Consider the following 26197-nt stretch of genomic DNA (forward strand, 5'->3'; position numbering starts at 1 on the left):
CTATCCGACCGATCCTTCTCTACGGTAGCCAGGTATTAATGCATGCGTCCACTTCCCAGTTGCAAAGGTTGGAAACGCTTCAGAATAATGCTATGCGAATCATCCTCGGTGCGTTTAAATCCACACCTATCATGTATATGTACATTGAACTAGGCCTTATTCCATTATCCTTATCTCGCCGTATGCTATATGCCCGCCATTGGGTTCACCTTCGTATCGTAAGGCTGCCAGGTTTACGACGGGCTATGGACGCCCTATATGACATTCCCACTCCAGTTCTTACTGCTGCTCGATCCATTGATCCCGGACTGTATTGTTATAAATACTGCTACTCGTTTGATGTTCTTACTTATGTCCCCTTGGTTCGTATTGAGGGTCATAAAGACAAACCCCCCGCGGTGCTTCGGCAAATATACTTGGAACTTCTTGCATCCTACCCCTCTGCCTCTCGCATATATACGGACGGCTCTAAACGTCAGGATGGTGTGGGTGCCGCATGGTTTGACTCCTCGCACGGTCGATCTGGACTTTACAGGCTTCCTGATTACACTTCCATCTACTATGCCGAAGCGCTTGCAATACTTATGGCCTTACAATATATTCTGTCGCACGTGGTTCCCATTCCCTTGATTGTTTCAGATTCTGCCAGCGTTCTCACGTCCCTCTGTTCTTCTCATCAGACCTCCGACTTGCTTCTCTTACGTATTAAACGCCTCTGCCTTCAAATTGAACCACATTCGGGCCCTGTTACGTTCCTTTGGGTTCCCAGCCATGTTGGCTTGGGGGGAAATGAAACTGTCGATAAGATGGCCAATTTAGCCATATCCACCGGTCACCTAGTACAACCCGCCTCGTACCAGCCTCTGCTCCCTCTCGTGAAGAGATACTTCAAGGAGATTATGTTCCAGGATTGGATTGCTTATGCCCACACGCATTCATCGCTCTACCCTTCTCTCCATCCCTCTACGGTTCCAGTTTACAAAACGCTTCCCCCATATGCTTCTCGCCGTCAGGCGGTCATGTCCTTCCGTCTTCGGTCCGAGCATCTTCTGACTCCAGAGCACCTCTGTCGACTGAACATGACACCCCATCCGACCTGCCCTTGTGGGGCTCCTGTCGCAGATGTTCAGCATCTTTTATTGGAATGTCCCCGTTTGAGTGCGAGAACGCACCTCCTACGTACTTTTCAAGAACTGGAATTGCCGTCCCCACTATCATACCCTAATATGGTATACACCTCCACCCACGCTGCATATTTGGCAATCATCGCTTACTTTTTGTCCAATGGCATCATTTTGTAACCCTGGGGTTGCTCTTGTAACTTCCTTGGTGGCTGGCCCTCCCTAACTCCTTGTTCCATGCTCCACGGCCTACTCCACCCTCGGTAGACGGGCCTCTACCAAGAAGATGTAGTTTATTCTCTAGTCTCCTCTTCTGATTAACATGCTCCCGACACTCTGAACTATGGCCGTGGGCTTCATGCTGTAGGCCACTATCCAAAAAAAAAAAAAAAAAAAGTGTAACCGTACACTTTCGCGTTTGTAAACGTGTTTACTTAAACATGTTCACCTGAAGTAGTTCAGGTTCCCGTGTAACCGCGCCCTTAGATATGTCTACACATCAATAGAAATAACAACATTAATTTACTTATGTAAACGTGTGGGGATGTGTGTATATTATTAATTTAGTGTGGATGTTATCTTCTGTTAAGTGACAAAATAGTAGTTTTTACAGTGTATTTTAAAGAACTTATAATAGCCCGCACAGGGTAGTGAGCAACGAGCATTACTCCTACGGTGTTAGTGATATAAAACAGGTACATAAAACTTCAACCCTGAAAACCAAATGTTTATGTATAGGGTCACTCTTTACATTCCAGTACGGTGACGGTGATAACAGCGGTGGTGGACAGGTGCTAATGGAGGTTGTGGGTGCTTCCATAAGTCCAAACGAAAGTGAAATTAATGTATGTGTGTGTATATATGTATGTATAACCAAAAAATAAGGTTAACTTAATTTAGGTTTGTCATGTTATGCAACTTGTGTAGATACCGGCTGGTTGCCGAACCTGTTTGTTTTTATTCCGCTATGTTCTCGAGCTTCGTTGATTTTTAATAAGATAGATTATAAACATTTGCTGTAAATGTCTGCAAGTGGAGATCTTTGATGTAAGTTTTATTTAAATAGTCATGCATTGCACCTTGTATTCTAGTTTTTTTTATACGTGTCGGTTGCAAATACTGTTTTTTTTTACGTCCGTTTCAGGTATTGCAGCGCAGAAGTATCACTTGCAGATGAACTGCGTCAAGAATTGATTGTTGAGAATGGTACTGGAGACGGTGCAGTACTGCTGACACTGGGTTGTTAACGTGAAATGCCAGCAGAGCCAAAATTTTGGCACTTGTGTGCTATGGAAGGAAAATCGGCCTGTAACAAAGTTGCGATATATTTTATGATAAATTTTCGAGAGCTGTGTTTGATCACTTTGTCTTTGCCTTTATCAGCCTTGTTTATCTGCTTCATTACGGCATATATATTTCAACAAGATGAGATTCATGAAACTCATTGCAAAGTGAGTATAATTCCAATTCTGTATGTTAGTGTATTGTTGGTTTGCCTTTTAGAATCTCTGCAAATTGGCCATTACGAATGACACTAACCCATCAAATATTTAATTTAGGTAATAACATACAAATGGGGCTTCACACAGATAAATTTAAAAGATTTGCGAATGTATTGCCTACATTCTTTAATTATTGGTTATGTATATAAAAGGGAATTGCGAGATATTTCAAGCAGTTTTGATGGTTTGTTAGGTTATTTAAGGTACATTCTTAACAGTGTAGCATAGTGAGAACGTTTGAGTTCAGTTAGCGTTGTTAATGATGTGAATGGTTGGTTAGCTACACTGGGTAATATTTTTAATGTAACTAACCTATCACTTGTTAAAATGGTAAACTACTATTAACTGCTTGAAGTGTTTCAATGCCCTGTCACAGAAATTTTAGTGGTAAGTAAGTTATAGATAGAAATTAATAGCCTACCCTCTTCAGATTTTTGTAATTTAGGTAAATATGTAGTTGAACTATATGTGTTAAAAAAAAAATAATTATAAATCCGAAAATACTTTTATTCTATGCTCTTTAACTTCTTCTTTTTATTAAACCCGGCGGACATAAGAAATTCCAAATACTCTAGGAGATATCAAATGTTTAAATTTTCATCACAATACCTGTTCATTCATGCAGCGTGCACCATTGTTTCTTGTTTACGAGAATGCAATTTTTTTTCTTGCGGCGTTCACCATTGTTTCTTGTTTATGAGTATCAATTGGCGTGCTTATAATTGTCTTGTTATTTGGATATTGTTGCGCAAGTAATAAGTAAAAAAAAATTACGTGAGTTCCTACTGTTCATCCTTTGTCCTGGTTTGTTAGGTCAGGTCAGCTACATTATAAATACTTTAAAACTAAACAACCATTAAAATTAGTTAATATTTTTAATCTCAGCTTAGTTTGAAAGTATTTATAATGTAACTGACCTGACCTAATCGACCATTTTAATTAATTAGGCATTCACGAACACACAGCAAAATAAAAAATTGCGGCGGTCGAATGATTGCGCAGGTATTGTATTGCGAAATAAGAACGGCAATATCTCCTAAAGTATTTGTTATTTCTTATCTCCGCCGGGTTTTATGAAAAGAGGAAGTTAAAAAGCATAGAATTAAAGTATTTTCGGAATTTTCAAATTTTTTTTAACAAATATTGGTCAACTACATATTTACCGCAATTTATTTTACGATGAAGATCCACCTATAGTTTTGTCCTAAGTAATTTAGTTTATTGCATTTAGTATATATTTTTAGAACAAGTTTGCACACGGATGTACATTTTTGACAAATATTTTATCAATTGATTGCTTTGCGGCTTTTCCTTGAATTAAATTTAAAAATTTGAAAAATAATTTTTTTTAAAAAACACAAAATATTTTTCTCTATTTACCCTGAAAACAAGGTTTCTAAATTCTTACTGGTTTCTGAGAAATCACTGTTTATAGATTACATTACAATACCTGTCCCTTGATGCCAACACCATCATTTTTTGCTTTCCTGTGTGGGTCCTTGTGTTTACAATTTGGGAAACTTAAGTTAAATATTGAAAGTGGTCTGTTAGGTTAGCTACTTCAAAAATACTTCAAAACATTGTGGACGGTGAGTTAGGTTAGTATAGTTACATTATAAATACTGTCAAATATTTTTAATAGTTGCTTAGGAATTACCAATTTACGATGTAGCTATCCTGACTTTACCAACTGTTCACACGTATTCACAGTATTTTTAATGTAGCTTTATCTAATCAATCAGCCACACTTTTTAAAATTATTTTTAACTTAGGTCGACTATTCTCTGATTTCTCCTTCACATAAGTTTACGAAAGAGGACGAGGACGTCTTTTGTGAACTAGTTGCTACACTACGTTGTAATTCCTTAGCAACCGTCCACAATAAAGTATTTACGATGGAGCTAACCTAATCTAAACTACCATTCTCATGATGGTTAGTATATTTGTAATATTTGTACTGTACATGCACAAACGCGTCCTCGGAATGGACTGTTGTAAATATTAGGTTTGCCGATTCTGTGATTCTCGATGTACAAGAATGTATCAGTGTATAGGTATTATGATGTAAGTCATAAACTGTGATTTCTGTGAAACCTGTTGGAATTTAAAGATGTTGTTTTCAAGGTAAATTTAGGAACTTTTCTAGTTTATGATAATAGTATTTCCTGAATTTTATTGTTAATTTCTGGAATTGTTATTAGTCACATCAATTCACTTATTATGTGTTAAGGATGTTAGAGTAACAAAAAAATATTTTTGCTTTCAAATAATGATGTAACGTATAAAAGCTTGTCAGTACTGAAGGTAGATTTATGAGGTGATAACAGAACAGTCAGAGCAGTGATAATTTTTGTTGCGAACTTTGCTGGGTAATTTTGTGTTGTTGGATTGGCAAATGTCTGACAGGAGCATAAGTATAATTTCATTTCAGGGCAGAGGGGCAGTGCAGAATCTCTCTGCCTGCTGTTTGCTTTTAAATTTGGTGGGAATGATAGCTTTTTGAGGATTGGTGAGGGGGCTGGATGTATATAGATTTCTCTCTCTCTCTCTCTCTCTCTCTCTCTCTCTCTCTCTTTTCCCCCCTCCCTCCCTCCCAATATCCCTGTTATCAGTTACTTCACCATAGCCCCTACCCTTCGGAAATAAGTGTGGGAAATATAGATTTATTTGAGATAATGCTACAATGCCTCAAAAGTCTTCAAAGTACATCTCTTGAGAATCAATACACTTTTTCCAGCCGCATTTCCATGACTCGAAGGCTTCCTGGTAGGCAGATTTTGGAAGGTCCTTAAGGATATGCATGCAAGCTTCTTTGATGACACTTAGGGTCCCAGGTTGGGGTCCTTTGAGGGAGGATCCCACGTTTGGGAATAGGAAAATGTCTGCTGGTGCTAAGTCAGGACTGTAAGGGGGTTGAGGTCGACTTCAACGCGTTCGTCAAGACCTTCGGGACGAGTTTTACAGAAATCTATTGCATCGCCAAATTTTCAGTGATAATGGTGTGCACTGTCATCTTATCAATGCCAATTTTATCTGTGACCAATGACGCACTTAACAGACGATCTGAACTCAGCTCTTCAACGCACACGTTGCACGTTGTCGTCAGTTCTTTACATCTATGGCCGTCCAGCGCAGGGCTCTTCCTCCACACTCTCGGCCATCTTTGAAGAACTTGTGCCACTTAAAAACTGCAGTTTGTGACATGCTTTCATCCATGAACACGTGGCTAATCATGCTCAACGTCTCCGTACCCGATTTCCCCAGTCCAACACAAAATTTGATGGCGTATCGCCTTTGAATATATATACTGTATAGAAGTCGCGAGTGGATAGGATTTACTCTACGTTTTTCAGGAGCGTATGATGAGCAGCTTGGGAACTTCACCGCTGCAGTGCGCTGCCGTAACGCCCTGTATCGTCTTAGGTTGTTATTTACACGTTAGAGCGCAGCACTGTCGCCCGCTGTCATTCCCCCGCACCCCCATCCAACATTCACTGCAGCTCAAGGTCGTTCAAAGGGAGTTTGTTCGTCACAAAACTGTAGGGATGAGAGGTGGGGTAGAGGGTGGGTGGAGGACAACGCATGTTTGAGGGAGGGTGGGGAAGGGGTTTTTGAAGAGTTCGACACTTGTCCGCTAGGGACCACCACAAGTCGATGCCCTAGAGATGGTGGCGATTGCGGCGGTGAATTAACCAACTACCTCAAACCGTATTAGAAATTTTAACCTGGGCTGGCGACTTCTATACAGTATATGTATTCAAAGGTATCGCTGTTTAATCAATTTGCGCTTGCAAAGTGTCGCTTGACAGGGTTCCACTTAAACACAATCTATCCAAAATGAGCGCTCGCAGATAACTGGCGATTGGCACGCGTTGAAGGTAACATCCCCCACCACCGAGCCTGCATGGTGCAAGCGTACTGCAATGTTCAGTCACATCAGGAAAAAAATTGTTGCCGATACTTTTCATACAAACACACTATCTACCAATTGTGTGGGATGGAATTAAACTAAACAACTTATCAATTTTTGAAGCTATATTGAAGATATATTTTTTTTATTGAGTATCAATTTCCCGTGCCATTTTAGTTGCTTCATTTTCTTGTCATTACTATTAGTTTTAGGGCTTTTTCCTGTAAATCTATCACTGTAGCATTCTTGCGTATTTTGTCTCATACTTTCTCAACATATATCTACTGTTGATGATCTAGTGTTTGGTATAAAAAATCTGCGGAAGTGTTGATAATTTTGATCACTTGCGTGACTTGTTGCAACTTGGAAATAAAATGATGTATGTGACGGTGTAAAATTTGTAACCCCACCAAAAATACAAGAGAGATATAAAAAAAAATTAGAGCAAGTCTTTCAGTACTCGCCAGTAAACATCTAACCTCGGTAAAAACCAAATTTGTGTCTTCTCATGTTGCAAATACACTTATAATACGAAACTCTGACACAAAATTTAATGCAGAATTCTTAACAAAAATAATGTAGAGCGGAATTAATGTGTGGCAATTGTGTTTTGACTACATTTCTTGAGTCAAATAACACGTAGCCTCTGCATCCGCCGCTAGAACTCGCTGTCGGGGCAGCTACAGCAACTATCGAATCATTCCATTTGCAGAGCGAAAGGTTAAAGTATATAATGAAATTGGCTTCAATAAAAGCGAAAAAGATATGAAAACCGACTAGAAACCTGCTCTTTACCTATTTTTGATGAACAATTTTATTAAAATACTGCCTGCCCATCTTGTTAAAATTCATGAAACCGTTAATACTATAAATTTCCCTTTTGGCTATGTGAACTTTGATTTGCGCCATCCACCCCAGATATAACAGCACTATGTTTATAGATTTTCGTTACATGTGACGTCCATTCCATTCGTGAAATTACTCCTACCAAATGCAGTATACTGAGAGCTAAAATTTTACACATCAATAAATTTACAGGAAAAATTTAAAGAAAAAATTCACGAAAATGAAACAACTATTGACATGTGTTTCCAAGCTTTAAGTTGCCAGTAGCATTGACTTTTAACCTGAAAAGTTTGGTTTTTTTTTCCATTTATTTTTGTTCATCAAGATGATTCTGCACTGGAAAATAAAAATAAAAAATCTGGAAATGCTGGGGAAAACATTAAATAGTTTTTTGAAAACATTTGCTGAAGTTGTAAATTTAAACCTGGAATACAGTGTTGATAATAATATTCTTCATATAAATTAAAATATTTAACTGAAAAAAAAAATTCCATGTTTATTAACATACCAGGTTTATGACTCATTGCATTAAAAGGAAAAAAAAAATTACTGAATCACAGCAAATTAAATTTACTATAATTTTGGCTTGAAACCTGCTGAGCAAATTGTTTTTTCAGTGTGCATAGTAACTGGCAATTTTTTATTTTTTATCAGGGAAACATGAGAAAGTGCAAGGAATATAATCCTTGACCACATGTTGAAATTGTGACTTTACATTGTATTGCATTACGTAAAAACCATGCTATAGTCATATGCCATATTATTTATTTAATTAAATTTAAACTATACAGTCGAAAATGGCAAAAAATTAACATTTTTAGTAACATGTAAAATATTGAAGTGCAGAACAGACGTAAGCTATATTTCTTAACACTTAAATGTTAAGTATCTTGTCTTGCACACAGTGTTGGTCATATCATTTTTTTCATCATTACTGCTATTTAAGAATCATTCCTGCAAATGCAAATTTGATAAACACTTAAGAGACAGGTATCAACTCGTAAATAAAAGTAAATATCTTGTGACAATGGGTGTTACCAAACAACAAATTCGAAAAAGGGCTTTAGTGTTAGATCTAAGGGAATAGTCATTTTATGAATGTAATGATGAAATTATGAAACAAACCTGTTGAGTGAGACAACTTTAAGCACAATTTGTGAAGTGAAACTTCTCAACAGCAAATAGTATATGTCTAGGAGGTGTCATCTCAGTGGTATGAAAAGTAGTATAGCAATAAAAAGAGTAATACCTAGAAAGTGTTACAATTTGGAAGAGAGTGTTGTAACTGCACTGCTGATTGGTGTCATGTTTGTTCCACTTAGTCCTCATATTGCACTACCGAGCAGTAGGGCCTTGTAGCTCCGGATACATCAGTCGCTCATTACCCTGGAAACTGAATTTTCAGGTTTACATAAATTTGAAAATGTGTTACACACCTCCTGAAATTGTGCCATACTATAGTGTATCTCATCCTTGGATTGCAATGGGCATTTTACTCTCTCTCTCTTTACAATGCACAGTATATGCTGTTAGTGCTGTCCTTGTTTTGTTGTGTTCTGTTGCCAGATATACCCATATTGTACAAGAGTTTTGGTCACAACTTTTTATTTTAATGGAAAATTTTTAAGTACTTAAAATAATTTTTTTTAAGTAACATTTAGAATGGCAATTTTAGAAATAACATTTTCTTGTTGTATTTCATCTAGAGCATCATTTGATAATGTTCAATTTATAATTCCTGCAAAATGTAACAGGAAAACTTCATCTTGATTTCAATTATTTTTGTCATTAAATTTTTTCCATTAATATTACATTGTTTGGCTCTGTCTGACCGTAGCTAATAAAATTAATACAATGCCTTGCAACAAATAGTTTCTCCTATAAAATGAAAATTGGTGTTTAGAATTGCTAATTTTTTTCTTTCAGAATGTATACACTGTAAAAATACTGTTGAAAGACTCTTATAGTGTTAGAAAAAACAACAAACAGTAAATTTAAAAAAATATCAGAACGTATTTTAATTATTGATGTTATACAAAATAATAATTAAATGTTAACGGGCAGGATAGTCTCAATCTGGCAACAGTGGGCACAAAGTGCTCTTCATTGCAATCCAAGGGTGAGACAGATTATAGCATTAATTTAAAAATCATATTTTAGCAAACAGGTTACTTGTGGAATACATAGGGCTCGCTGCAGCACTGTTAGTGAGCTGATGTAGAAATACAAGTCTGTGTGGTTTCAGTTCTAACGTACTTGGTGGCTCTTAGGCCGGTGCGAATACTAGTTTTTTTGTTTTTTTAATGCAAAGCGAATGTCAAATCGAATGTATTGCGAATATTGTTCTCGGCGAAGTAAAAATTAAATTTAATGTTTAAATAAAAATTATATGATAACCAATCATAATATTAATATTGATCATTGGTGAAAGCAAACGGAGTGCCGCCTTTGGATTTTTTTTGAGTAACCAACTTTATTTGAGCGAAACGTATACAAGAAACGAGCGAATCTTAGTCTTCCAATGTTTTAAAGCATTGCAACGAATGGGAAGCTCCACGTGAGTCGCAATGCTTCAAATGAAACGAATAGCAAATTTCGTGGTGAAGTCACGATTGTTTGGTTTAGTGGGAGCTATGCATCAGGTGGTGAGGGAGTTCCCGCGGTGCCCGCAGGTCTACAACGTGATCCCCTCGATCAGCGCCATCACCGGCATCAGCCCGCAGCGGTACCTGTGGCGGGTGTGCGTGGCGTTCCACATGGGCCCGCGCGTGGTGATCGGGCTGGTGTACCGCGCCCACTACCGCGCGCTGCTGGCCGAGCTGCCGGCCGAGCTGGCGGCGGGGGGCGGCGCACACGCCCAGCGCCTGCTCGACGCCTGCTTCTGGCTGTACCTGGTGGAGGTGGCGGCCGTGTGCGGCGTCACCTACGTCTCCAACCGGGAGAACTACCGTGAGTCTCTCTCTCTCTCTCCCCCCTCCCCCTCCCCCCAAATTAGTCGTGTTAAGTGAGGGATAGGTGTACACCAAAATTTGCCAATAGAGATTATTCTTCTGAGTACTTATGTTCTAGACATACTTTTTACTAAAGATTTTATTATAGAGTTCATCATGTGTCATACAGAATGAGACCTTTTTTGGGTGAAATATGTAAGTTTTGTATGTAATTAGAAATATTTTTTGTTTCATATTTGTTGAATAATTCACAGTTTTCATGAATAAAGAAAAGTTCTGAAAATAAAACCATAAAATCTTGTCCCTGACACAGTGCACAGACTTGCAAAGCCGGCGGGAACGAGGGCCTAAAAGCGAGAGGGTTCTGGTTGCAGCCGTGCACGAGAAGTTCTTCATCCTGTTCATGATGAGCTCGGTGGGCTACATGGTGGCCACGGTGAAGATCTCGAAGCTGCTGCGGCCGGCCATGACCGCGACGGAGCACACCTCGTACGTCATCAAGAAGTGCCTGCTCGCGGTCACCGTCCTCAGCGCTCTGGGGCTGCTGCTCTTCTTCCTCAAGCACCGTCTTCTGTGTCACGAGATGGGTGAGTCCGCTCCCCCGCGTCGGCCGCCACCCCTCGCCACCTCTGTGTGTCGACGGTACTGGTTTAACCCGTACGATTCGCCGCCTGAGAATTGGAGTGTTCTACGTCCACTTTTTTTAGGTTTTTTTATGCTATGGACACGAAATTAATATTAGTATTCATTTGCACTACATCCACACACGTCTACGCACATAAAAATGTTTGTTCTTAATATTTAAGACCAATATTATTTTGTTCTATGTCATGATATTCATAAGTTATTTGAACTTTAAAATGCTTATATCTCAGTTCAGACTTCAACGGACATAGAACACTCCAATTCTCAGGCGACGAATTGTTTGCACTCAAAATTTATTTTAAATTGATACTACAGACATGAATAAAGTACGCTACACACATGCTATATCGGAGAAAGTTCGCAGTGTGTTCAACACGCATTCGAGGCTGTTAGAAGTGATGGTACATTAATCCCATTCGTTCATCCCACGGGAATTGCTGGTGTGGTTTTCCTATGTACAATCTGGTCAGCACGGGCTTAGATCCCGAGGCCCCCCCCCCCCCTCCCCGGCTCCCCCTGGAACTAAGAAGCCCCTTGCTGAGGGGGGGGGCCGCTTGCGATTGCAATATTGTGACCGTGAAATGGGGTTGATGAACATAAACGTTGAAACTTATGTTTTATGGAAAAAAATTTCTGTACATTTTTAAAGTTTTCTATTTATTATATGCATATCAGGCCAAAATATTGGCAGTACATAACATACAAGCATCCTATCCAGAGTTGACTTGTGTAGCTTAAACACAAATGCAAAACTCTCGGGCAGTGCAGTAACACCCCCCCCCCCCTCCCCCCCCCCACCACTTTTCCCCCTTTCTGGCGAATGTCAGCAGAACCCCTAGTGAATCCTATAGATTTGTGCCCCTGCCGGTCGGTACAACACGACATGAGGCAAGAGAACCTGCGTAGACTCTACTGTCACCGGGCATTCACGTGATGAGCGCCGTCAGAAAGTGGAGGGGATTAGTCAAGCAGCTGCCCGCTAGCAGAGAACATCTGTCGCATTCACTCAAGAGTTACGCGATCCGATTCGGAATGGCTTTCACGGAGTGTATATCGCGTGTTAAATCAAGTACACCTCAGCGGGGACAAACATGGGAAATGTAGTTTAAAAACTATTATTCATATATGTTATTCATTCTTTTGTTTTTCACTTAAAGTGCATCCAAAATAATTATATTAGTAATTTTTCTTGTTTTTACATGGCGATAACTTTTTAGTCCTGTTCTGATAAATTGATACTAAAACACTTCAATAAAATATTGGCACAATTCCATTTTTAGCTATGCCATAAATGATTAAACTTTGTTTATAACCTTTGCAAAGGTCATTAAATTTATGCATGTCTGATAAATGTATGTATACGTATTTGTGGGTTGAGTGACCAATTGAATCATATACATATACCGTATTTACTCGTGTATAGCGCGCCCTCGTGTATAGCGCGCACCACGATTTTTGCAACAAATTCCAAAGAAAAAAAAATTGTTTTTACCGTAAATAAATTGTACTAACATTTTGTGGTACCTGTTAAGTAATTACGTATGAAACAAATGATAATTTAAATTGATGTGTGGTGATGCGTCAGGAAAATACTTAAACTCTGCTGTGTAGACTGAAGATAATGAAGCGCTGTATCGTCACAACTGGTACGTGGGCGGGGGGGGGGGGAAGGGAGGGAGGCAGGCAGGAATGTGACACGGAGGACTAGATGACTCGCCGGTAGCAGCTGCGACAAAGCGAAGGAAGTGGAAGGGGGGGACTGGTGTCAACATTCTCTCTCTCTCTCTCTCTCTCTCTTTTTTTTATTTTACTAGCTGCGTTGGCTTTCTGTAGAGGGGGAGGTCTAAAAATAAACAAGAGACCTGCGAGCTTGCGCGCGCGCGCGTGTGTGTGTGTGTGTGTGTGAAACAGAGGCCTTGTTGCTTGTGCGTATGTGTGGGGGGCTGGCCAGAAACGTCACCCGTCACCGGCAGTTAACGACTTCCACTCCCCGCCGCATCTACTCACTTTTTTTTTTCCGTGTATAGCGCGCATCCTTATTTTTTTCCTTTACTTGAGGGGAAAAAAGGGCGCGCTATACACGAGTATATACGGTATTTAGTTTCCAGTCACATAATTATCCCTACAAATATTATAAATGTGAAAGTATGTTTGTCTGTCTGTCGTTCTTTCACGCGGCAACAGAGCAACGAATTGACATGATCTGTTGCATATATAGTGAATTCAGTTTCATAATAGAAAATCGTAGGAAGTAGGTCATAGACACACAAACAGTGAGTTTGTGTCTTTTTTATATGTCCATCACATGGCCATATAGTAAGGTCTGGCAACTTCCTACCCTTCTCCTTGGCGAAACACATCGGCTTAGTGAAGCTCGTGGCTGCTAGCGAACTAAAGGCGCTAATAACATTTTACTTTAGAACTTTGTCAATAAATGATGTTGCCTTGAAGTTGTAACGCACTATCATTTGGTGCATCCGTCACATCTTGCCTAGGGGTTACCCGCCTTTCCACAAAATGAAGCTGAAGATTGGCGTCCTGGTTTTGCTGGTACGTAGCCTTGATGCACAGAGATGGTGCAATCAATGGGACTTAAAAATAAAAATTTCCCGTTTTTGAATTGTATGTCCTACAGACTTGAAAATCTGTAGTGATGTTCCTTACATTATGATGTTTTTAGCCCAGGCAACGCCGGGTACTTCAGTTAGTATAAAATTTTAAAAAATAGAAAATAAAAATTGTAGGTAACCACGAGGCACGTAGTCTTGTTTGGAAAGCAATTAAAAAGCTGAAACCTTATCGAGTTACAAATCTAGTGATCAAATTAAATTTCTAAGTTACTACATTGCTGCTCTTCTAAGACTTCCTCACTAAGACTTCCGCACGCTCATTGGTTGGTTCCGAACCCCTCCTGACTTGACGCAGGAGGGGAAGGTGGTCGATGCGCAGAGGGGAACCCGAGAACGCTCTTTTGTTTCTTGTCACATTATAATTAGCGTAAAGCTGTTGGCCAGGACCCAAGGCTCAAATAACATTTTAGCAACGTTAATAAGTTAGTGATGGGCCAAATTCCAATTTTCTCAAATCCGAATCTCGAATTTGAATCCCTAAGAGTGCCTCAAATTTACCCCTCTAATCCGAATCTTGGTCTGAAGCATCAAAAATAAAATAATGCACAAGCAATATAAATTTTAACTATGGTTTTTTAAAAAATTCAACCCTTTAAATGTTTGTTTCACAACGTAAGTTTTCAGAATCAATACTGTTAGGACCTAAGTGGTTCGTGAGGGATAGCCCAATTAAGTTTTCCAATGAAGTTATATTAAAGTTTTAATAATTTCTAATATTAACATTATTAATAAATAATTGTACTAAAAATGTTCGATCACCAATCACTGGCACTTAAAGATGTTTATTCGCAAGTCACTCAATGTCTGTCAAGTCCCACAGCTCACACTCCTCACTGGAGCTAGGCTCGACAGTGGTTCGCCCCTCACCTCGCGCCTGTCCTCACACACAGTCTCGCGCCACTCAGTCGCACTCGCACGACCCCGTCGCTCCGCGTCGCGCCACTCTCGAGGGGGTCTCTCACCCTCTTCGCCGATGTCGCACTTCCCTTCACTCGCGGAACTCTCCGAACTCTCCCGGAACTCGCTCAAAACTTCCGCGAAGCCCGGCGTCGCCCTTTCATATAGTGGGTCATCTTTCCAGAACCATTGAGAGCAGCCATGATGTGTTGCGTCATCCCGGGTCGACCCGATGCCCGAAAAGTCCAGTAAGACGGCAGCCATTCACTTTATTTCCCCTTAATATTTTTTTAAAATTTGTTTTCTTGAATATTAAATCCTTGAATACTAAGGATTTGATGGTATTTGGGGATTTTTTTGGCCCACCCCTATTAATAATCCAACAAAATTCCTTCTTGGAACTCTTACGATATTGCGTGAACAGTAGTAAGAAAATGTTTGATGTAAACGTTTAAGTCGAGCTTTAAATGTCTAATTGACAATGAGGACTTTAGAGATGGTAACACTGGTGATACAATTCAAGGATGTCTGAGAAGGAATGGCCATGTCCTATGTGCCTGGGGTGATTTTGGAAATCCACAGAAAACCAGATTGAAGGGATTGCCGAACTGGGTTTTGAACCTGGATCATCCGGAATGTGATTCCAATGTTTTATCCACTATGCCTGCTTGGTCCGTATGTAAAAGTTGCAAGAAGCCTGCTCTGTTAGAAAATTTTTCTGTCAAATCACGGAGAAGCACTGATAAAAAGTTTTACAGAAACCTCAGTAAAATGTTTGAAATGTTCTGTACATCCGTTGGCCTTTTGTAAAATGTTTTATTGCCTTTTATGTTTTTTTGTGATTTAGGAAATAATTTCTTGTATGATTTATTTTCATGATCTGATAGTGAACAGCGTAAAATGATATAAGGCATAAGAAGTTCAATTGATTTTGAATTTTTCTTGAAAAAAAAGATCACCAATCAGTCCATCTAATCGGTGTTCTACTTGAAAAGTAGGCAGTTATACAATTTTGCAAGGTAATTTCTAAAAGTAATGAGAGTGATTTTAAAAATTGAGTATTTATTGAAAAAAAAATTACAATGCTTCTGATCCTTGAGAAGCTACAGAGCGAATCCAACGATTTTACTACTCTTTATAGCAATAGGTGAAATCATTTTCTGTAAGTCGGCAAAGAGCGCTTGTCACATCTTATTGAATGTTTTCGATTGTCTTATGATACAAAATATTTCTTGTTAGAACTAAAATAAACGGGAATAAATACAAACCAAACACGCCATCTTGGATTCAACATATAATGAGAACGGACCAGAACATTTCGCGGTTTCCATGACCTATAGGATAAACTCCACAGTCCCCTACATACTTGAGCAAATATCCCCTTCTCATTGGCTGCTGACTCGAGAGTTGTCTAGACTGGGTTGCCAGTGATACGACACTCCTTCGGCCCAGGGTCTCTCATTGGCCCAGAGTCTTCCAGTCCTCCAGCTGAACTGAGAGCTAATAGTAATAGGATCACAAAAGTATATGTACCTATTTGAATGAGTCCTCTTAAAATGCAGTTTCAGCTTGGGAAATATAACAAATCGCAGGTAGCCAGATCCGGACTGTAGGGTGGCTGGGGCAGTGTTGGTATGCTTTTCTGATCCAAAAATTTGGATATGGACTTGGCAATGTGGCAGGGCGTGTTGTTGTGATGAAGGATCCATGAAGAGGAAGTCTCCAGCGTCACCCTCAAAACTCTCTTCCGCAATCTTTCAAGGATTTTGAGGTCCAGAGTTATTGAGTTTCACGCAAAATTTAATTGCATGACACTTCAGGGGGGAACGCTGTACCTTGCCTTGAGACGATCAGAAAGGAGAATGCACACACGTAATTGAAACTCACTCGACTAAAGGTCACAAAGCTACCGATGGGTGGCCGGATTTCTGCGTGAGGATTCTTTCCCCTCCGCGCCACTTCGATGGAACTCCCCGTAGTGCCTAGTGAACGGTACTGAAATTACTTTCATTATTTTTGGAACGCACGTCGTATACCAGAACATCAGCAGTTTCCGCATGTTTATATGTACTTTGAGATACACGTGCAAGTAGCACGGGTGTCCCACCTGCAATTAGGGACAAGCTCTCTCTGGTTACTCTGGCATGCATCCACTTCGCTTTGGCCTCCTCAGCACGCGGCCAAAGTGGTGTTGCATGTCGCCGGACAGAGCGAGAATCTGGCGAACGTGTTCTTGAAACTGAGCTGAAAGAACAGTTACAACGCAAAGTTACTGCACTGTGTTATTGTACACGATGAACGAGTCATGTTCACTGCACGACGGGAGTCGTGAATGAAAAATGTTTCTGTAAGTGTGCGGTGGCTCAGGTATGTATATTTTGTTTTATTTTTGTTTTTCTTTTGTTTGCAAGGTCACAATCCCATGTCGACTCTGGCCTCCAATTAATTCGACTTAATGTACTTGTGAAGCATAATTTTATTTTATTTTTTGTTGCATAAATTTTTAGCCTCAGTATGTAAAGTAATAATTTAATAATAATATTCAAAGTTATTTTGTATAAATCTAGATTATGTTATGAATAAGATTTTAAGTATTGGGGGCTTATTAGAGTTTGATTGTTATGGTACGCTAATGTTTAAGTGTCAGGATGTGGTTGCAAACTTTGGACGGCATCTTCATTTTAAGATTTTGGTATTAACAGAGAGTTGACAATTTTAATCACAAATTGTTACATATTTGACAAAAACCTGTTCCCTGTTTTGATGATTGTGTACCAGATGAGCATTTTAGTTACAAGAGTTCAGCCAGGTGGGTGAAACAACATTAAAAACACAACTATAAGACTTGGTCCGAACAACAAAAACACACATCTTGTGTTACTGCTCATATGACAGTGCAAAAGGGCACAAATAACAATAAAACCAACCAAGCCAAAATTTAAAACAATGCAAACACATGGAGTTTGTCTGTTTTAGATTTATTTTCAGTTTGTTAATATTCAAACAGCTGACTTTATCTATGTATCTAATAAGTGTGTTTTATTATTGTATGAATATATTATGCATTATTTAACTTTGCTACTGTAGGGCCGCGACGTCTTGGCGTGTCGTTTTGCGGGGAAGCGGGGAAGAGTAAATGAGAGGGGAAGCAGCTGCGCGCGCACATCAGTCGCTATGCGGTTCATAGCAAAAACATCAGGCGCCACGCTCTCAGTCTGAAGTGAACAATGGAGCCTGACGCAGGACATTCAAGATACAATAAAGTAATACATAGTGGGGAGCGGGAAATTATAAGTAGTGTAATCCAGTGTTGTGATGAAGAAGCTGCCAACAAATGTCTGCTAGTACCTCTAACAAATGCAACCGAAAGAGCTGCGCGATACACAGGTATAAGCCAAAGATCAGTTTCGCGCATCCGAAAACACAACAGAGAGACGCCAAATAAAAAACAAACAACAACATTATAAGTTTTTCAATGCATTCCCCGTAATTTCACCCGCGGTTTGTTTGTTTTGCATTTGGCAATTTTCCAAACTTTCTGCACCGCTTGTTAGAATATTTTTTATCTACAAGTGTAGCAGATATTGCTACACATTATATTGCATTATATTACATGATATTATATTACATTATATACATTATATATTGCATTATATATTTTATGATATATATGATTTTATGATATATATTAATGTATATTATATTAATACATTATTTATTTACAATTTATATGTTTATATTTACACACACATATATATATATATATCACTCCTTTATTTGACCGTTAAACAGCCTCTCATGTTTAATTATTCATTTCAAGCCAAAAAAAAAACTGGGAAACGTTTGTTGTCAGTTGATGACTTTGATAGAAGAGTGATCAGAGACACTAGCCACGAATTTTATGCAGTAAAAAAAGACAAGGAAACTACTGCCAGTTTTGAAAGAAAAAATCGGATGGAGTTAGGGAAAGACATCGCTGCGTAAAATACTCAAAGAAATGGGTTTTGTGTGGAGAAGAAGCCAAAATAAGCGAATGCTTCTTCTCGAAAGATCTGACGTTGTTGCTTGGCGATAACGGTAGCTGACTCAGATGAAACAGTGCAGGGAGGCTGGGAAGAATATATTTGACATGGATGAATCCTGGGTTGACACTAATTTAACCTTTCAGAAATGTTGGCAAAAGAAAGGTGACGTTGAGGTGTAGGTAATGGCAACAGGAAATGCAGCGCACAGACTGATAGTTTTAAGCGTTGGTTCTAGGCAGGGCTTCCTTCCTGGAGCCTCTCTTGTTTATAAAGCAAGCAAAACAACAGGAGACTATAAAATACGCGAGGATGGTTTGTTATAAATATGGTTTTCGGACCCCTCGAAATTACTAAAATGGTTCTTTCAGAGTGATGTTATGGAAAAAATACCAACCCGTGCGCATAAAAGTGGTAAGGTTCTTGAAGTGCGTGAAAGTGTCATGTCGATCGTCTTCACATTTCAGCCAAACCAAATGGAAAAGTAAGCATCAGCGAGGGAGTTACATGCAAGTCTTAATTAATTGTGTTTCCTACAGCAACCCACAATTACAAATTTAGTTCTTAACTTTAAAGAATTGTATAGCTATGTTTAACTAAGCTGCCCAGTCGAGCAAATGGTGCACTACCTTTAAATAATAAATTACCGTAAAGCATTATCGCATCTTTGTATCATTAAGATCTGCGCTTTGTTGCACCGTACGTGAGATGGTTCTCGACCAATGTTTTCGGAACAGCATGGAGACTTCCAGGCTGTTGTTATCTGCGGAGCAGACAAGGAGGGACGTGTCGATTACAAGGTCGCTGAGCTCTAGGGAGTCGACCCGCCAAGACGTCGCGGCCCTACTATACTCTGAATGAACTTAAATTAATTTATAAATAATAATAATATATATGCATAATGGCTATAAGTACATACTAATTATATCATACTTATCTGTTAATGTAGCCTAAAAATAAATTTTTAAATCTGTACAAACTAAATGTATAATTTTTTGTAACTTGTTAACTTTTAAAGGTATTTATATTTATATTTCAGTTTCTCAATGTATAACTTGACTTTAATATTGAACATGACATTCAAACAACTATCGTTGAATATTTACAGTTTACATATCCAAAAGCACAGTACAGTAATAGCAAATTGAGACCTTGATTAACTGAAATACACATTTACAACAGAATGATAAGTGCATATCTTTAAGAGAATTTTTTTTTTTTACGTTTTGTTTTATACTGATTTAAAAAAAAAAAGTAGGACACAGATCTGTTATAAATTTGAGCTTGCCGAACAATAACATGATGAATGCAGCACAAGTATGATATAGATGCTATTTACTTATAGGATCAGGCAGGAGCATTGGAAAGGGGGGAAATGGAGAAGATATATTTACTAATACCTCCTCCTTTTTTACACAAAAGCATAAAAATATCCATCATAAACAAATGAAAAGCAAACAGGTTGAAGAGTGGTTCCACCCCCCCCCCCCCCCCCCCCAAATTTTTTTGATTCTGTGTATGCTCCTGGAATTAGGGTATATATACTTCCCTGAATACAGGATGTCCATAAAAGAATGTCCAAGTTTCAATGTTATATTATAACATTTTAATTTGAAGGTAAAATAACCTAGTTTTTCTTAACAAATGTTCAATAGTTTTAGTTATACAGCACACATCCAACCTAAAGTCCAATTCTTCACATACTTCGGTTAACAAGTCCAGAGTAATGGAAGCAGTAGCCTATTCAATTCTGTGTCTCAGCTCTGGCAAATCATTAGGTAGCGACGGAACATAGACACGATCTTCTATAAAGCCCCGAAGGAAAAAATAATTTCATGGCGTTGTGTCAGGTGAACGTGGAGGCCAGCTAGAAAAAGCTCTGTCATCTCAGCCATTACGACCAATCCAACGGTCAGGGACTTGAAGTTTGACCACTCTCGTACAAAGAGGAGATTCCAGTAGGCAGGGCCTCCATCCTGTTGCCAAGTAAAGTTTCCAGGTTCACCCTCTACTAACTGGGGACTGCGAATGAGAAAACAACATGCACTTATCCAGTGTTACCTCCTGTCCGGAGAAGAGGGACGGGAGGGCAAGATTTTCAATCACAGAGATGTGGTGCAAAAGTACGTGAAATAAATGTTTATTGTTAACAAAGATTTTCACAGTGAAAATCACCCTTCAATACACCAATTAAATAAGCTTGACATTAAACTTCGGAGATATATCTTTGAGGAATAATACCATGAGAAGAAGTGCCACGTATCTGTGAACAAAAAAATAACAATAGTTAAATACTCTACCCTTATATACAAATTTACACAAGTTTTATTAGGGCCATTATCTGCAGCCCACAGGGATAGTAAATTAATTTTACATATAGGAAATACCCTTGTAACTAACTATTTACAATTCAAGTTCAGGGCACTTTCAAATTTTACGTTAATTCTTTTAACAGCCCTTGATTTAAAAATATCCAAAGAAATCGGTTTACTGTTATACAAAGATAAAAGAGACCATGGTGAAGTATATGATCAATGACAACAAATGAAATAGAATATAGCACAGTTTAAACAACACCATGTAACTTGGTTTCTCTGGTTAAGAATATATCCTTTAAATTCATATAACATATACTCCTACTGGGCTATAATTGAAAATGAACAATTCTTTAATGTTTTTCCTGCACAATATTTCACTAGACTGTTTTTCTGGTACAGTGTGTATGTGTGTGTGCTCAGTCTTACTTATTTTATGTTTCACCATGCCCCAAATTACGTGTTCCAAACTCCGAAATGTTTACGTTTATACACACACTTTAATTTATGCTGTTATAGTAGTGAGTCTTAACTAAATATCAGGCGACAACCACGGCGGTACTCTTATTCCGGTGTACACCCCGCCGATATTGCGGAGAGTCTTATTTTCATTCACTCGCCTCGTGCTGTTGCTGCCTGGAGTTCTACTCAGCTTTGGACGCCTGCTGAATGCTTGCATATTGCAGCGGTTGACCACACTGAGAAGTATTGGGTCGGTGCCTGCCACTCGGTGTTGGCGACGTTGGTGCGGACTCCTGCCCGTCACTACTTCTCCAGCTCCACGTCGTTGCTGTGCACTGCTGCTAGGAAGGATGGTCGTTACACAAGCACTGCATTGATCAGGAACGTATTGTTACTTCGTGAAATGTTTAGTCGAATACTGCCACGTAAATTATACGTTGGTTACTGACGTTTCAATTTGTTACGTCACCGTAGTCCTCAACGTAACTGGTAGTTGGTAAAATTTATGTAGGGTGTATGACCTCAACCCCTTGTCCGACACCTGCCCACTGCTACCATTACTCACTGCCGTTATGAATCTCAGGTCCAGTTAAACACATTTATATCCCGTGACTTCTTCACTAGACATTCCCCTTTATTCAACAGATGAGGCAAATTTTTCTATGTCCTCACGCTGCGAAAAGTTTCTAAGTCCAACGACAACTATTTTGTTACGAAATTTCTCTAAGTCCGTCGTAGACTTGTGTCTTTCAACTGAGCCGAAATATTTTCAAAGTCCCTTAGGGACTTAGTTTCTGACGGCGTCTCTTACCGTATTTTCCTGGCAGTAGCAGTTGGCACGTCCGCGGGCAGCGTGACGAAGGAGGTCGTCGGTGCGGGTCGTGGTCACCGCAAGTTCACGCAGCCGGGGTGAGCCAGGGACTGACCGACGATCCACTGGAGTGGGCCGTATTTATAGTCCGCTGGGCCCCGACCGATCACACCGAAGAACAGTCTGGAAGCCCACAGCGGAAGTTCGGCTCGTCGATAGTTCCGGTGCCAAGCCCGCGAAGCCGATCTGAGTCGAAAGGACCCGAGTGGGCCCGATGACTTGCTGTCAGGCGCGCAGAATTCGAACAGTGCGCGCCCCTGTGCTGCGGTTGGTATCCATGCGACAGGCAGGGGCACAGTCTTGAAATTCATCAATGTGCAGTGTGAAACTGCGTAACACCAGAATGGTTTGAGTTACTCTTTAATTGACCTTGAACCAACACACTACATCCTTTACATTTTATAACTGGGACATTCTTTTGTGGACGCGCTGTGTAACATCCGTCCATGCACGATATGAGACGGCAACAGCTGGTGAAGGAACGGATGCATGTTGTTGCAGCCTTCAGCTGGTTCTCCCTGTGCGAGTACATCATCGCCACGGCCAACATGGCGTTCCACGTCACCGTGATGCTCGACTTCCCCACGGAGAAGCTGGTGGTGGCCCGCGAGGGGCGGGCGCTCGCCCCCGGCCTCAAGGCGGAATAGTGGCCGCCCCCCCTCCGCTCGCCCCCTCGGCACCGCAGCGTGCGTGCACACGCTCTCGTCTGCTAGCCAGTGTTTCTGTTTTTGTCATCGTCGCGACGCAGGGTGTCCACATGCCGGGAAGTTCAGGGAGCCTGGAATCGATCAGTAAATCCTGGAAAAGTTATGGAAATTTACCCGGTGATATTAAATCGAGAGGGATCAGTGTTTATAATTGAGTTCTTACATTTTCACTTTCTTTGAATGATTTTCGCGATGGAGAGGATTTATTTAAATCGTTATTTTGGACGTACGATGTTGCTGGTTTGCACTGTAGGTCACGGAGAAAACCTGAAGAATGGACAAAGAAATTTGACATTGACTGATTTTGGCTAGTTTTCTGTGTGTCCAAAATAATGATTTAAATTCCTTAATTTGTGTTTTGAAAGACTAAGGAACTCAGCTTAGGACTATGTAAATACCGATCAATTTAATTGTACAAAATTAATTTACAGTAATATTCTTACTGAGCTTTTTTTTCACATTCTTACTTTTATGTATAAAAAAGAATAAAGTAAGTGGAAGATAACTAAAGCTGGTGGAGGCGGGAATTTTTATTTTTATTTTTATTTCTTTGAAATTCCAAAAAAAAATTTTGTTTGAAAAAAATTAGTCAGGGAAATTTGAAATATTGTTCAGGGAAAAGTGAGGCAAATTTTATTTGAGATACATGTGGACACCCTGCAAAGAGCAGAAATGATGTAAGCACGTAGTTCATAGAGCAGATGACTTTGCTGTGCTGGAAACACAGCGTGGTTTCCTCCGCGAGCTGGCAGGAAAATTGAGCTGCTTGTAGCGAGGTTCGGGTTCTTTTATTCTCCCCCTCCCCCTTCTGGAGGCAGTGATGCAGCAATCTGTTGCTAGTCTCCGTGCGGAAGGCATCCGCTGTGACGTCATTTGCGGCAGTGGTATAGCGCATCTCATCCTTAGATTGCAGTGTGCATTTACTTTCTCTTTCCAATGCACGATTTCTGTCATTAGTGCTGTCCTTATTTACTGTGTGCTCTGTTGCCATATGAACACCACAGAGTACAAAAGTTTCAGACAATACTTTTTAATATAATGGAAAGATTGTATTTTTGTGAAGTAAAATTGGGAATGAGAACTGTGAAAATACATTTTCCTGGTGTATTTCATCAAGGGCATCAGCTGATAATATCCATAATTTTTTTTTTTATTTCTAAGGATATGTAATTGAAAGTCGTCATCGTGATTTCAACTGTATTTTTAACATTTAATTTTAAGAAGTTTTTGCTCTTTCCATCATTGCACATACTTTCATGGAATGCTTTGACATTTAACAGTGACTGACTGTTACACATAGTTTCTCCTGTGAAACAATTATTGGTGTGTAGCATTTAAATATTTTTTTTTCTGTCAGAACGACTACAACTGTAATAATACTGTCAGTATAATTTAAAAATATATTAGAACTTAATAGATTTACGATAGTAACAAAATAAGAATTTTAGATTCAACAACCCAGGTGGTATCAATGTGGCAACAGTGTTCGCCGTTTACCCTGTACTGCAATCTAAGTGTGAGACAGACTATAGGGGTGGATTAACAAATGCACTTAAAACTTTTTTATAAATCTCAATAATTCATGGTAATAAACTAGGACTTTAACCACACGGTACATAATTTACTCAAATCTAAGATATCGTCGTCAATTTTTTTTATTCTTGGAGGGTTTTTTTTCTCTCTCTCTCTCTTAACAGTTCAGCGCTTCCCAGCAAGTTATTTTTTATGGTAAACCTTAATTTATTTGTCAGCTTCAAAATTTAAACAAGGAGAGGTTGTTCTTTAGTCGTGTAAAGTGTTCAGTATCTTTCCGAAATAATTACCAGCATTTCTTGCACAGCGGTACGCCTTTTTTTTATTGAATTTTCTTAATGTGATAGCCGCCTCTGTTTCTTTTTCTACATCCTGAATTGACATCTTTACGGTATAACCTGCTCTATTTATTGTTTTTACAAGCAGTGAGTTTTCTCGCAAATGTAGGAAGTTATTTCAGTTGTACCCCACACCCCCATTTTCAAATGTCCAAATCTCTGTAAATCTGTGAATCTTAGAATTGAATAAGTTCTGTGATTGCAAGATGCCAATGTAGGATGCGCTTCATTATCGAAGCTTAAGTAATCACAAAATAGATGTGTCTTAGAATTGAGTAAAATGGGATATCTGCCATCAGTGTGTGACCACTGCAAAACATGCAGCACTTATGGAATTGCTAGTTTTCTTACGCTTTTATGTTTTTATTTATATTTAGTAATTATTTTTTTAAAATTAAGGATGAGTTAATTTATTTTAGCTGCAATACTTATTGCTCTCTGTATCAGTAGATTTTTATGAGTGCTTTTTTTTTTTTTTTTAAAAAAAAAAGGTACGTGAACTTCCGTTAACCTTTTTGAATGGTTCAACATTATGAAGTGCTTTCTATGAGATTCTAGTCATATGGTCACCAACTTCTGTGGTGAAGTCGTTTATCTCATTCTTGTAGTTCGAACTCTGGATATTTGAAATTAGATTTTAGTCTATCATTATCCTACATGTAAGAAAGTACATAATACATATTTGAATTTGGACCGTGTTTTACGGTTCATTGCGAAAAAAGACTTGTGTTACGGGTTATTGCAAGAGAAGCTACATAATATTTTTAAGTGATAACAATTTTGTAGTATTGTTTTTTTATTGCCAGTTTATATTTTACATGCACATATAGTTCACTTTATTTATGTATGTTCTTTTTTCTTATGTTAATCAAAGATGTGGTAAATAGGTATATACTAAAATTATTTTGACAAATGCGGAATGAGACTTAAACTGTAGGTATCATGTAGAACATAGATCAAGATCACATAAGTTGATTGCACCACAATGTTACAAAAAAACACTATCTCAAAATCTACGAACATTTATTTAGTCAAATTCCGTGTAGAAAGTAACGCAATACAGCTTACATTTTTGCAGGGGCTGCTTACAGCTGCAAACAAATTCATAACTCAATCACAAGCAAGTTATTGTAAGACTTTTAGGCTATCCAAACAATTAAATATTTCATAACAAATAGCAAACCTCACAATTAGGATGTCAGTTTAAGGTTATGATCGTCTGGCAAACGTCATAGGGAACTGCATGTTTTTTTTTTTTAAAAACTTGCTAATGTATGAAAGTATTTTTATCAGTCCCATTAACTTTGTCAATTTCTTTATGTGATTATGCTTAGTTCACTACTGACGCCGATTAGCCTTCAACAGAGACCATCGTTAGCTCAACAATTGTGGCACGAACCAGTTATTTATGCAACTGATTCTTAGATGATGATCGTGGTTATATGTG

General features: G+C 39.0%; 1 protein-coding gene across 2 annotated transcripts; it reads left to right on the forward strand.

Moving 5' to 3' along the window:
* The first annotated feature begins 1531 nt into the window (after nt 1–1531).
* On the forward strand, nt 1532–23781 carry LOC134540758 (post-GPI attachment to proteins factor 2-like). 2 transcript variants are annotated; one of them, XM_063383660.1, is made up of 5 exons: nt 1532–2168; nt 2266–2572; nt 10052–10328; nt 10705–10917; nt 22674–23781. In XM_063383660.1, exons 2-5 carry the CDS (start codon nt 2375–2377, stop codon nt 22817–22819), a joined length of 834 nt encoding a protein of 277 aa, XP_063239730.1. In that variant the 5' UTR covers nt 1532–2168; nt 2266–2374; the 3' UTR covers nt 22820–23781. The 2 variants fall into 2 exon arrangements, with proteins under 2 accessions (XP_063239730.1, XP_063239731.1); XM_063383661.1 differs by lacking the exon at nt 1532–2168 and having other exon boundaries at nt 2183–2572.
* Nucleotides 23782–26197: the final 2416 nt, after the last annotated feature.

This window comes from Bacillus rossius, chromosome 17, assembly GCF_032445375.1.
Source record: "Bacillus rossius redtenbacheri isolate Brsri chromosome 17, Brsri_v3, whole genome shotgun sequence".
Lineage (NCBI taxonomy): Eukaryota > Metazoa > Arthropoda > Insecta > Phasmatodea > Bacillidae > Bacillus > Bacillus rossius.